At 37.6% G+C, this 12,849-nt stretch overlaps 1 protein-coding gene across 12 annotated transcripts in view; it reads right to left on the bottom strand.

Annotated features, from left to right (window-relative positions):
- Window positions 1–12,849, bottom strand: part of LOC130906910 (unconventional myosin-XVIIIa-like) — a 186,793-nt gene that overhangs the window by 163,510 nt on the left and 10,434 nt on the right. For 7 of the 12 annotated variants that reach the window (XM_057821611.1, XM_057821609.1, XM_057821614.1 and 4 more), the window contains exon 3: window positions 1,708–1,731. The exons of 4 other annotated variants lie outside the window; for them this stretch is intronic. In XM_057821611.1, coding sequence (XP_057677594.1) covers window positions 1,708–1,731 — 24 coding nt within the window. Of the gene's footprint in view, window positions 1–1,707; window positions 1,732–6,786; window positions 7,028–12,849 lie in introns of those variants that run through there. One more of the 12 variants, XM_057821620.1, reaches the window with a different exon arrangement.

Here is a 12,849-nt window from a genome sequence, read left to right as displayed (position 1 = left end):
AATTAATTAATCACAATTAATCGCAATTCAAACCATCTATAAAATATTTATATATATCTATAAAAAAAAATTCTGTAAATTATTGTTGGAATGGAAAGATAAGACAAAGATGGATATATACATTCAACATACGGTACATAAGTACTGTATTTGTTTATTAGAACAATAAATCAACAAGATGGCATTAACATTATTAATATTCTGTTAAAGCGATCCATGGATAGAAAGACTTGTAGTTCTTAAAAGATAAATGTTAGTACAAGTTATAGAAATTTTATAATAAAACCCCTCTTAATGTTTTCGTTTTAATAAAATTTGTTAAATTTTCAATCAAAAAATAAACTAGTAGCCCGCCATTGTTGATGTCAATAATTACACAATGCTCATGGGTGCTTAAGCCCATAAAATCAGTCGCACACAAGCGCCAGCAGAGGGCGACAAAACTCCAAAAAACACAAGTAACAAGTAACATTGCACTGTGGTGTCATTTTAATCTGTTTGTGCGGGGCATGTGCGTTAATTGCGTCAAATATTTTAACGTGATTAATTGAAAAAATTAATTACCACGCGTTAACGCGATCATTTTGACAGCCCTAAAATAAACTAAATTTAAGCAATCTGGTGCGCACCAGTGTTGCTGTAAACATTAGCATTATACGTATAGCATTTTAGTGAGTGGACTTTTTCGATGCAAGTTAGCCAATTGTTGTCGACAGTAGCATGATATAGCATTTAAGCTAGCGGACTTTTGCTATGCAAGTTAGCCAATTTTTGTCCACATTAGCATGATATAGCATTTAAGCTCGCGGACTTTTGCTATGCAAGGTAGCCGATCATTGTAAACATTAGCATTATCCAGCATTTGAGCGAGCGAACTTTTGATATGCAAGTGAGCCAATTGTTGTAAACATTAGCATTATCCAGCATTTAAGTTACGAATTTTGCTATGCAAGTTAGCTCATTTTAAAGCAAAAGTCTGCTACCTTAAATGCAAGAAAATGCAATTGTTTACAGAATGCTTGAATTTTTATTTCTGTCGATGTTCCAATAGGGGCTCCGTAGAATCCAGCTGCTCCCCGTTAAGACCAACAAAAGATATCTAATTGTTGAGCTATTATGCTTGTTGATGCATTGGTAATTTAGTTTAGAACTATAATTAGAATTAGAATTTTTTTGAGACAATAAGTGTTCGAACGATTTGTTAAGAGCTTTGTCAAACGTTAGCCTTTTATAGCATTTAAGCTAGCAGACTTTTGCTATGCAGTACGCAAGTTGGCAAGTTGTTCTTTTGTTGTACTTAGATCCTAATTTATTCATTTTTGTATATGGTTTGAGGCTAAGCTCAGGCATTTTAATTTAGTTTGAAGAAACACACACATTTACTCACATTTAATGCTCTTTTGAAAGTGCAATCCTAGCAAGCCAAATTAATATTATTGCAAGCATAAACACTTGTTTCTTTCATTTTACATCTCCTAAAATGTATTCTGCAAGCCATTAAATTTTTGTATTTCGATTATTCCAAGTAATTAATTGAATATTCCATTACTTAATCGATAGCTGCAGCCCTACAACCCGATAAAGCAAACTCATGTTATCATTTTAAATTCAAGATGCTTAATAGGGTAACCTGATTTGTTGGGTGCAGTCAATGTTTACAGATTGATGAACTTGGAATTTGTGTGAACATATTTGAAAGGCACTTACATCTGGCTTGTTCTCAACTTTAACCTGCACGAGAAGAAGCAACAGAACAAAAACAGATGAAAGCTTTGCTAGACACCAAAGCCTTTCGCTCATGAGTCAAGATGCAGAAATGAAATAAAAAGCGAGAAAATGAAGACCGAGCGAGACTTCCCTTTTGTTCCCAATATGAAAAGCGTGATTTGTACGCCATGGTGATGGGCCAGACGACATGAAACAAGCTGGTGGTGAGGGGAGAATCAATGTATGTGATGGTGACAAACAGAATATGAGAGGATATTATCAAGCCAAATTCTGACAACACGGAACCATGCAGCACTGAGGACTGAAGACATGATAAGAAAAAAATGATGACAAATAGTGGTACCTCTACTTATGAATTTAATTGGTTCTGGAAGTAGTTTCGTCACTTCAAAATTCTGTAAGTGAAGACTAGACATGTGCCGACTACTGGTTTCAAGGTATATACCCTACCCACCGACGTCACAAAACCACGTGCTCGCTGTGTGGTTCCGCCCACTTGTCCGTCATTTTGTCTCTGTATTAGCATTGTTTTCAATTGATCGAGGAATTTAAAATGCATTTCATGGAAGACCCGGTGCTTTCTGATGCCGTAAACTCACTGGATGTGTTGCATAAAAGGCGTTATGTGGAAAAGCTTCATTCTATACAGTCGCCAGATCCATATTTGATGCCCAAATCGATGTTTTTCGACCCACTGTCTTCGCCCTGTCTGCCTGACATCTGCTACGCTGATATTTACAATGATCTTGTCCACACAAAATCAGCCTATTCCCACGAAAATTTGAAAAACTTCAAGAGCTTGGAGGCTTATAAATACTTCGTTGCTGGTTGGGTGAAACAGGTCCTCGTCCACGAAAATTCGGCAGGAATCTATCTTGTGCTTGGAAAGGTGAGTTACGAAATGTTCAATTCAAAATCTTTTGTTATTGCTAACATCCACTGTCAAGTCTAATGTATTTCATGTCGTTTGTCAATGGAGTTAAGGCTTTTAATGTTTATATGGTTTAGCGATAGCACTCTCACTACATACATACGTGTATGTTGTCGGCGATTAGCCTAGCAATGATCTTAATTGTGGTTATTTGTCAGCCCCGTAGACGAGGCCAGTTTCTTTCACTTGGTACCAGCTAAATATTATTCAAAAAATAACGATGGTGGAAGAAAGGGAAGTCACAAACATCTTGAATTTGAAACTATGTCGTACTACGTCGTATGTTGTCGGCGATTACCCTCGCAATGATCTTAATTGTGGTTATTTGTCAGCCCAAAACCCTCTAAGTATATCTTAAATGCATCTTACCGGATATAAAATGACTACTACATAGTCTGTGGTGATTTTTTGGTGCCCAGTTTTCATGTCGAATTGCAGCCGCCCATTTTGCTCTCCTCTTTGGATCCCTCGGAATACGGTAAAACTTCAAGTCTCTCCTTCGATCTTCTCTGTTAGTGCAAACAACAGCCACACACGCCTTCACCATTTTGATTATTAATGTTAAGGAGCAGAAAAACACGCCGTAAATAGGAGAAATGTACGTAGCCGTAACAGGTTAACACTATGTTTTGACGGACAAGTGGGCGGTACCATTCAGGAGAGCGGAGTTGTGACGTCACGTGGGTAGGGTCTATACCGTGGTATGAAAACGCCACAGTTTCAAAACCGCAAAAATTTTCCGTCATCCCGTCCCGACCGTTTTAGCTATTTTTTATGTCCCAAAAATGCAGGGAGAAACCCTTCGCTTGCAGCTGCAAGGCTTAACCCTCCCCCACCGGTTGTGGCTCAGTGTCAGTGAGCCAGCTGTGCTACACGATGGCTGGAGGAGGTGAAACTCCTAAACTCCCCCCCCCCCCCCCCCCCCATCGAAGAAAACGAAATCGCTAGCATGGGAATACTTCAATTACAGAAAGGTAACAGACGGCCACGGCTTAGAGGAGGAGGGCCAACCGACATGTAAAACATGTCTGCCGACGGTGGCTGCCGAGGAGGCAATACCTCAAATATGATTTCGCATTTATACAAAATTAAAGGTTAGTAAACACTGTCATGAACGAGCTACGAAAGTTAACTCCAGTGTGTTTAGTGTAGTGCTGCAACGATTAATCGATTAACTCGAGTATTCGATTAGAAAAAAAAGATCCGAATTAAATTTTGCTGCTTCGAGTATTCGTTTAATTAAAGTGACGTTGTAAAGGTTTATTTGGAAAATGTTTGCATTTAGTTTTATTGATTTGGGTGGATACACTGCCTTCTAGTTTGCCTCAATTCACATGGCTGAATCCAGGTGCTCCCTGTTAAGACCAACATAAGCTAAATTTTGTTTTGAGCTAATGTTTTTTTTTTAATGCATTCGTAATTTAGTTTATAGGTATATTTAGCCTATTTTTTGTGGGAATATGTGTCTGAAGCATTTGTTAAGAGCATTGTAAAAAAGTTTGCATTTTATAGCATTTAAACTAGCGGAATTTTGCGATGTAAGTTAGCCAATTGTTTTTTTGTTGTACATAGATCCTTATTGATTTATTTTTTTATACCGTTTGAGGCTCAGCTCAGGTAATTTAATTTTTCATGTTCCTTATCCGATTACTCGATTATCCGAACTAATGCTTTGTCGATTAATCGACTACTAAAATAATCGATAGCTGCAGCCCTAGTTTAGTGTGTCAAGCAGTGGTAAAACGTGTTTTTTCTCTCTCTGGCAATTGTCTGTGTTGAGAAAGGGTATGTGTGTGAGTAATGTAAACATGATACGAGTCATACACATGTGATTTTTATGGAAAATAATTCAATTCATTTTGTTCTGATGGTGAGCGATGGCTGCGGGCTTAGACTCATCTGAAAGACTGCATTTATTTTCATTTTATTTTAGGGCTGTCAAAATTGATTGAAAAAATTTGATTTTTTAAATTAATCAAGTTAAAATATTTGACGCAATTAACGCACATGCCCCGCTCAAACAGATTAAAATGACAGCAGTGTAATGTGCGCTTGTTACTTGTTTTTTGGTATTTGGCGCCCTCTGCTGGCATTGGGTCCAAATGATTTTATGGCTTCCAGCACAATGAGTGAGCATGGTGTAATTATTGACATCAACAATGGCAAGCTACTAGTTTATTTTTTTGATTGAAAATTTTACAAAATTTAATAAAACGAAAACATTAAGAGGGGTTTTAATATAAAATTTCTATAATTTGTACTAACATTTATCTTTTAAGAATTACAAGTCTTTCTATCCACGGATCGCTTTCACAGAATGTTAATAATGTTAATGCCATCTTAATTTATTGTTATAATAAACAAATACAGTACTTATGTACCGTATGTTGAATGTATATATCCATCTTGTGGCTTAGCTTTCCATTCCAACAATAATTTACAGAAAAATATGGCAAATTTTATAGATGGTTTGAATTACGATTAATTACGATTAATTTTTAAGCTGTAATTAAGTCGATTAAAATTTTTAATCGTTTGACAGCCCTATTTTATTTAGAATACTTCAGTTTTACCATTATATTTATGTTCCAATTTGCTAATGTTATGAAAAATAAAAATCCTGTTCAAAGGAAAAAACTTTTTTTTTTTAAACTCATATCTCAAAGTAACACATTTTAGAGCTGTAATTGCAATACCCTGATATTTTGGCTTATCATACAGTCAGAATCTCATACTGGCACATGCCTAGTAGAGACGAGTGCTGCAATGATTAATCAATTAACTTGAATAATTTGATTAGGGAAAAAAAGATTCGAATTAAATTTTGCTCCTTCGAGTATTCGTTTAATAAAAGTGGCGTTGTAATGGTTTGTTTTGAAAGTGTTTGCATTTAGTTTTACTCATTTGGGTGGATATGCATAATGATATGATGATGATGCATGATAGCAGGGAATATAACAACTCAGTTAACATGGCTGAATCCAACTGCTCCCTGTTAGGACCAACATAAGGTAGGTTTCTTTGAGGTAATAGGTTTTTTATGCATTATTATTTTGGTTGTAGGTATATTGAGCCACTTATTGTGGGAATATTTTGACTTGTTAAGAGCATTGTAAAAAAAAAAAAAAAAAGTTAGCATTTTATAGGATTTAAGCTAACGGACTTTTGCTATGTAAGTCAGCCAATTCTTTTGTTGTACTTAGATTATTTGTTTATTTTTTTTTAAACCGGATGAGGCTCAACTCAGGTATTTTAATTTTTTATGTCCCTTATACGATTACTCGATTATTTGAACTAACTACTTTATCGATTAATCGACTACTAAAATAATCGATAGCTGCAGCTCTAGTAGAGACGTGTTTCTAAATGCCCTTATCCATTCCAAGCCCGCCAAAATTCATACATAAATATTTTAGAATGCATAAAAATGCATCAAAACATGTAACAAATACATGTTACAATTAGTTATAGCACAATAGATATAAAATCTGGGGGGGGGGGGATCAGATACCAAGCGTAAAGAACAAAGGTTAACACAGTCATGTAAAGCTGTCGGAACTTGAGGGGCGAATAAAGCGGACGCTGGGATACACACATGCACATACAGTAGAGGTCCCTCTTAGCCAATTGGATACCAGGAATGCTAGGCAACAGCCAATGGCAGAGCAGCTAGAAGTATGTTACATTTAGTAAACTCTGCGACTATACGCCATACTGTATTTTTGCCTGTCATAAAAAGAGCCGATATTTTCCCACTGAGGCGTGTCTTAACCTGAAAATTCTGTATGTAGAGACGTTCGTAAGTAGAGGTACCACTGTATTCGTTTCTTTTCTACGCGCTCACTAAATCCTGCAATTAGCATACACCTGTCTTAAAAAGGAAGGCACACTTCAACGCCACTGTTCAACCAATTTATCATACGATTGACTATTTTGTAAACACACTGTGTGGCTTTTTTCCCCATTGAAAATAAATGACAAGGGTATCTGAGCAACACGTTTCACCCAGATTTCATCATTCGGCACCTATAAATAGTTTGAGCACACTGTTCTGAGATACCACCAGAGCCTACGGCGAAGCGCGGCACATGCACACACAGAACCCAATCCAGGCTCGAGTCCATTACCTTCTCTCTAGGCCTGCTTAACCTTCCAATCTTTGCTCAGTCACTGAAGCAAGGGTATTGGCTAGAAGTCCACTCTACAATCAATTTGCACAGATTCCTCTCGAGTGAGGAGCACGGGCATCGTGGTAGGCGGCGTCAAAGAGAGCAATGTGAGAAGCTGGCTAGTGACAGAGCACAGCTGTTGAACGGCTAGGAATAGAATTTGTGGAGACGCTCAAGTACCAAATGCATCAGAGAGGGGTCTCCCTCACAAACAGTGTTTTTCAAGCTTTTCTGAGTTACAGCACGTTTTTACAAAGGAAATAATTACAATAATAACGCTTGCGGCTAGGGTTGTTCCGATCATGTTTTTTTGCTCCCGATCCGATCCCAATCGTTTTAGTTTGAGTATACATTCAACATACGGTACATAAGTACTGTTTTTGTTTATTATAACAATAAATCAACAAGATGGCATTAACATTATTAACATTCTGTTAAAGCGATCAATGGATAGAAAGACTTCTTAAAAGATAAATGTTAGTACACGTTACAGAAGTTTTATATTAAAAACCCTCTTAATGTTTTCGTTTTAATAAAATTAGTCAAATTTTCAATCAAAAAATAAACTAGTAGCCCGCCATTGTTGATGTCAATAATTACACAATGCTCATGGGTGATAAACCCATAAAATCAGTCGAACCCAAGCGCCAGCAGAGGGCGACAAAACTCCAGCAAACACAAGAAACAAGTGGACGTTGCACTGTGCTGTCATTTTAATCTGTTTGAGCGGGGCATGTTCGTTACTTGCGTCAAATATTTTAACGTGATTAATTGAAAAAATTAATTACCGCCCGTTAACGCGATAATTTTGACAGCCCTACATTTTACACAAAACTCCAAAAATGGGCTGGACAAAAGTATTGGAACCCACAGCCTAATACTTTGTAGCACAACCTTTAGACAAAATAACTGCCAACAACCGCTTCCGGTGTCCATCAATGAGTTTCTGCTGGGATTTTAGACCATTCTTCTTCGGCTAACTGCTCCAGGTCTCAGAGATTTGAAGGGTGCCATTTACAGATTTCTCCACAGGTGTTCTATGGGATTCAGGTCTGGACTCATTGCTGGCCACTTTAGAAATTTCCAATGCTTTCTCTCAAACCATTTTCTAGTGTTTTTTGAAGTGTGTTTTGAGTAATTGTCCTGCTGGAAGACCCATGACCTCTGAGGGAGACTCAGCTTTCACACACTGGGCCCTACATTATGCTGCAAACTTTGTTGGTAGCCTTCAGACTTCATAATGCCATGTACACGGTCAAGCGGTCCAGTGCCAGAGGTAGCAAAGCAACCCCCAAACATCAGGGAACCTCCGCCATGTTTGACTGTGTGGGCCGTGTTCTTTCTTGGAAGGCCTCATTTTTTTTCCTGTAAGCTCTACGTTGATGCCTTTTCCCAAAAACCTCTACTTTTGTCTCATCCGACCAGAGAACATTGTTCCGAAACGTTTTTGGCTTTTCTCAGGTAAGCTTTGGCTAACTCCAGCCTGGCTTTTTATGTCTCTGGGTCAGAAGTGGGCTCTTCCTGAGTATCTTATCTTAGAGTCCCTTTTCATTCAGATGGCGACAGATAGTACGGGTTGACACTGTTGTACTCTCGGGACAGCTTGAACTTCTTTGGATGGTAGTCGAGGTTCTTTATCCACCATCCACACAATCTTTCTTTGAAATCTCTCGTCAATTTTTTCTTTTCTGTTCAGGGAGGTTAGCCACAGTGCCATGGGATTTACACTTATTGACAACACTGCACACGGTAGACACAGGAACATTCAGGTCTTTGGAGATTGCCCATGCTTCCTCACAATTTTGCTCTTTAAGTCCTCAGACAGTTCTTTGGTCTTCTTTTCTCCATGCTCATTGTGGTACACACAAGGACACAGGACAGAGGTTGAGTCAACTTTAATCCATTTTAACTGGCTGCAAGTGTCATTTAGTTATTGCCACAGGTGCTGTTAATTACACAAACTAGAGAAGCATCACATGATTTTTCAAAGGGTGCCAATACTTTTGTCCGGCCCATTTTTGGAGTTTTTGTGTAAAATGATAATGATTTTTTTTTTAATTCCCATTGTCTTTTGTGTTTTTTCATTGCAAGCAAAATAAACGAAGATATTACTACCAAAGCATTTGTAATTGCAATCATTTTTGGGGAGAAATTGAGCATTATCTGACAGAATTGCAGGGGTGCCAAAAACTTTGGCTAGCACACTACTAATAACTTGTTTGCCATGTAGCAATAAAAAAATACAATGAAAACCTGGATTCATCTGGTTAGTCACATTGGGCTGATATTATGTCCAACACTACTGCATATTTTTGTCACTTCTATTTCTCTAGCCCAAATGGTTGATTTGATGGATTTCTATGGCAGGGATTGACAGAGATCGACGTCCAACTCATTACCGGTCAAGGTACTTTACAGTTGTAACCGCAAGAGGGAGCCAACAAACAATTGCGCGACTATGTCACACTCAGTAAAAAGTCACGGAGAGATGCTGTAGAACACAATATATTCATCAAAACAGAATTGTAACTGATTTTCCTTTTTTTTTTTCCCCCCTTTTTTTTTAAATGGAAGATTTAATCCACTCTTAGACACTTGTCTTCCTCTTCAAACTCGTCATCAGCATGTCACTTCACAAGGAAAAGTGAGAGCAATTCACATCTTATTTAATGAGACACACAAAATTAAAGAAAACAAACACAAAGTTTTTAAAATGTAACACAAAAAAAAAACATTCCTGTTACAATGTACACATACTGTAATGTAGTAGTATTAGCACTCTGCCAACACAAGGCTGAGTGGTTCCTCCATGTACAGACTGCTAATCCTCAGTCAGATACTGGGACACAACACTACGTAAGCTGTTGCTTGACACATGCTTAGTATAAAGTCAAGATTAAAACTCATAAAGCACACAAACTGATTCTGACCCAATTCAGTCCGACTTTCGGATGAAAATCATCGTTGCGCTTGTTTAGCACGAGATGAAAATGACCAAAATTTAGAGGGGTCATGTCGAACCAAAAGATATGCTGAAACTTCAAAAAAGAAAGCAGTAGTATTCAAATCTTGTTAAAACTGGGGGACAGGAAAAATGACTTTTTAGTCTTCGATCACAGATTAAAGTCTTTATCCTAGGAAAAGCCCCGCCTTGTTCTAATCCATGCTTCGTCAAATAAAATAATCTAGCCTAGCGGGGAACTGGGATGATGACGTTTAAATGGCAAAGATTATACCGATTGCTTTTTTTAATGGTAAAACTGAGTCGCTTCAAAGCTAAGGCTATGCTTACATTTATAAGAGTGAATTTAATATTAGCAGTTTGCAGTGGTTTCTTAAAATGCTTTGGAATTTGGGGGGTTTAGGATATCTTTATTAGTAGCTACATTCTACACTTCATTGATTGTGCACACAGTAAGGCTAATATACATATATTTGGTCTATGGGTAAAAAAAAAAAAAAAAAATTGGAGAAATTACATGGAGAAAGAGGGAGGAGTCTAACTTGACGTAATACATTGAGGTGACATTGCTAACCATTGTACCACTGTGCCTGCTAACTTTTTGCTAATGATTAGAAAAGCTAATATCTTTTGTAAGGTGGATAACAGTACTGTTGTATATTTTGTCAGACAAAGGCTGCCACCTATTGGACACAAGTCTGCAAACTACACACAGAAAGGCCGGAGCCCGGGATTGAACCCTTGATCTCAGAACTGTGAGACGAACGTGCTCATCTGCAAATCCATATATCATAAATAAAAAATTTCAGGAAGGTAAGGGTCTTAAAAGTTGTATATGAAATTTGCCCATAACCTACGGCTCCCGCAAAATTCGCCAGAAACACCCAAATTTCCTTTTAATTTCAATAGCAGAAAAAAATGGATGGTTGTGATTTTTCGACCAAAAATTTACCATTACAGCCCACTGACAGTCGATGACATTGACAGCCATATACTGCTGGCCAAAAGTATTGGCACCACTGCAATTCTGTCAGATAATGCTCAATTTCTCCCAGAAAATGATTGCAATTACAAATGCTTTGGTAGTAATATCTTCATTTATTTTGCTTCCAATGAAAAAACACAGAAAAGAATGGAGAAAAAAAATTAATCATTATCATTTTACTAGGGCTTTCAAAATGTTCGCGTTAACGGGCGGTAATTACTTTTTTTAATTAATCACGTTAAAATATTTGACACAATTAACGCACATGCCCCGCTCAAACAGATTAAAATGACAGCACAGTGCAATGCCAACTTGTTACTTGTGTTTTTGGGAGTTTTGTCACCCTCTGCTGGCGCTTGGGTGCGACTGATTTTATGGGCTTAAGCACCCATGAGCATTGTGTAATTATTGACATCAACAATGGCAGGCTACTCGTTTATTTTTTGATTGAAAATTTGACAAATTTTGTTATAACGAAAACATTAAGAGGGGTTTTAATATAAAATTTCTATAACTTGTACTAACATTTATCTTTTAAGAACTACAAGTCTTTCTATCAATGGATTCCTTTAACAGAATGTTAATAATGTTAATGCCATCTTGTTGGTTTATTGTTATAATAAACAAATACAATACTTATGTACCGTATGTTGAATGTATATATCCATCTTGTGTCTTATCTTTCCATTCCAACAATAATTTACAGAAAAATATGGCATATTTTATAGATGGTTTGAATTGTGATTAATTACAATTAATTACGATTCATTAATTTTTAAGCTGTAATTAACTCGATTAAAAATTTGAATCGTTTGACAGCTCTGCATTTTACACAAAACTCCAGAAATGGGCCGGACAAAAGTATTGGCACCCTTTGAAAAATCACTTGATGATTCTGTAATTTGTGTCATTAACAGCACCTGTTACTTTCCTGTGGCACATTACCGGTGGTGCCAATAAGTAAATCATACTTGCTGCCAGTTAAAATGGATTAAACTTGACTCAACCTCTGTCCCGTGTCCTTGTGTGTACCACCATGAGCATGGAGAAAGGAAAGAAGCCCAAAGAACTGTCTGAGGACTTGAGAAGCTAAATTGTGAGGAAGCATGGCTACAAGTCCATCTACAAAGACCTGAATGTTTCTACCGTGCGCAGTGTCATCAATAAGTGTAAAGCCCATGCCACTGTGGCTAACTTCCCTAGATGTGGACGGAAAAGAAAAACTGACGACAGATTTCGACAAAAGATTGTACGGATGGTGGATAAAGAACCTCGACTAACACCCAAACAAGCTCATGCTCTCCTGCAGTCCGAGAGTACAACAGTGTCAACCAGTACTATCCATCGGCGTCTAAATGAAAAGGGACTCTATGGTAGGACACCCAGGAAGACCCCACTTCTGACCCAGAGACATAAAAACCAGGCTGGAGTTTGCCAAAACTTACATTAGAAAGCCAAAAATGTTTTGGAAGAATGTTCTTTGGTAAGATGAGACAAAAGTAGAGCTTTTTGGGAAAAGGCATCAACATGAAGTTTACAGGGGAAAAATGAGGCCTTCAAAGAAAAGAACACCATCCCCACAGTCAGACATGGCGGAGGTTCCCTGATGTTTTGGGGTTGCTTATATGCCTCTGGCACTGGATTGCTTGACCGTGTGCATGGCATGATGAAATCTGAAGACTACCAACAAATTTTGCAGCATAATGTAAGGCCCAGTGTGAGAAAGCTGGGTTTCCCTCAGAGATCATGGGTCTTCCAGCAGGACAATGACCCAAAACACACTAGAAATCGGTTTGAGAGAAAGCACTAGAGACTTCTCAAGTGGCCTGTGGAGAGATCTAAAAATGGCAGTTCGGTGAAGGCACCCTTCAAATCTCAGAGACCTGGAGCAGTTGGCCAAAGAAGAATGGTTGAAAATTCCAGCAGAGCATTTTGTACGGTCCATGTTTGGAGTTTTGTGTAAAATGATAATGATTTAAGTATTTTTCCCATTCTCTTTTGTGTTTTATCACAGCAAGCAAAATAAATGAAAATATTACTACAAAAGCATTTGTAATTGCAATCATTTTCCGGG

This window comes from Corythoichthys intestinalis, chromosome 18, assembly GCF_030265065.1.
Source record: "Corythoichthys intestinalis isolate RoL2023-P3 chromosome 18, ASM3026506v1, whole genome shotgun sequence".
In the NCBI taxonomy this organism is placed as follows: Eukaryota; Metazoa; Chordata; class Actinopteri; order Syngnathiformes; family Syngnathidae; genus Corythoichthys; species Corythoichthys intestinalis.
The sequence above is the reverse complement of the archived record's forward strand: the minus strand, read 5'-3'. Positions and strand labels throughout refer to the sequence as shown.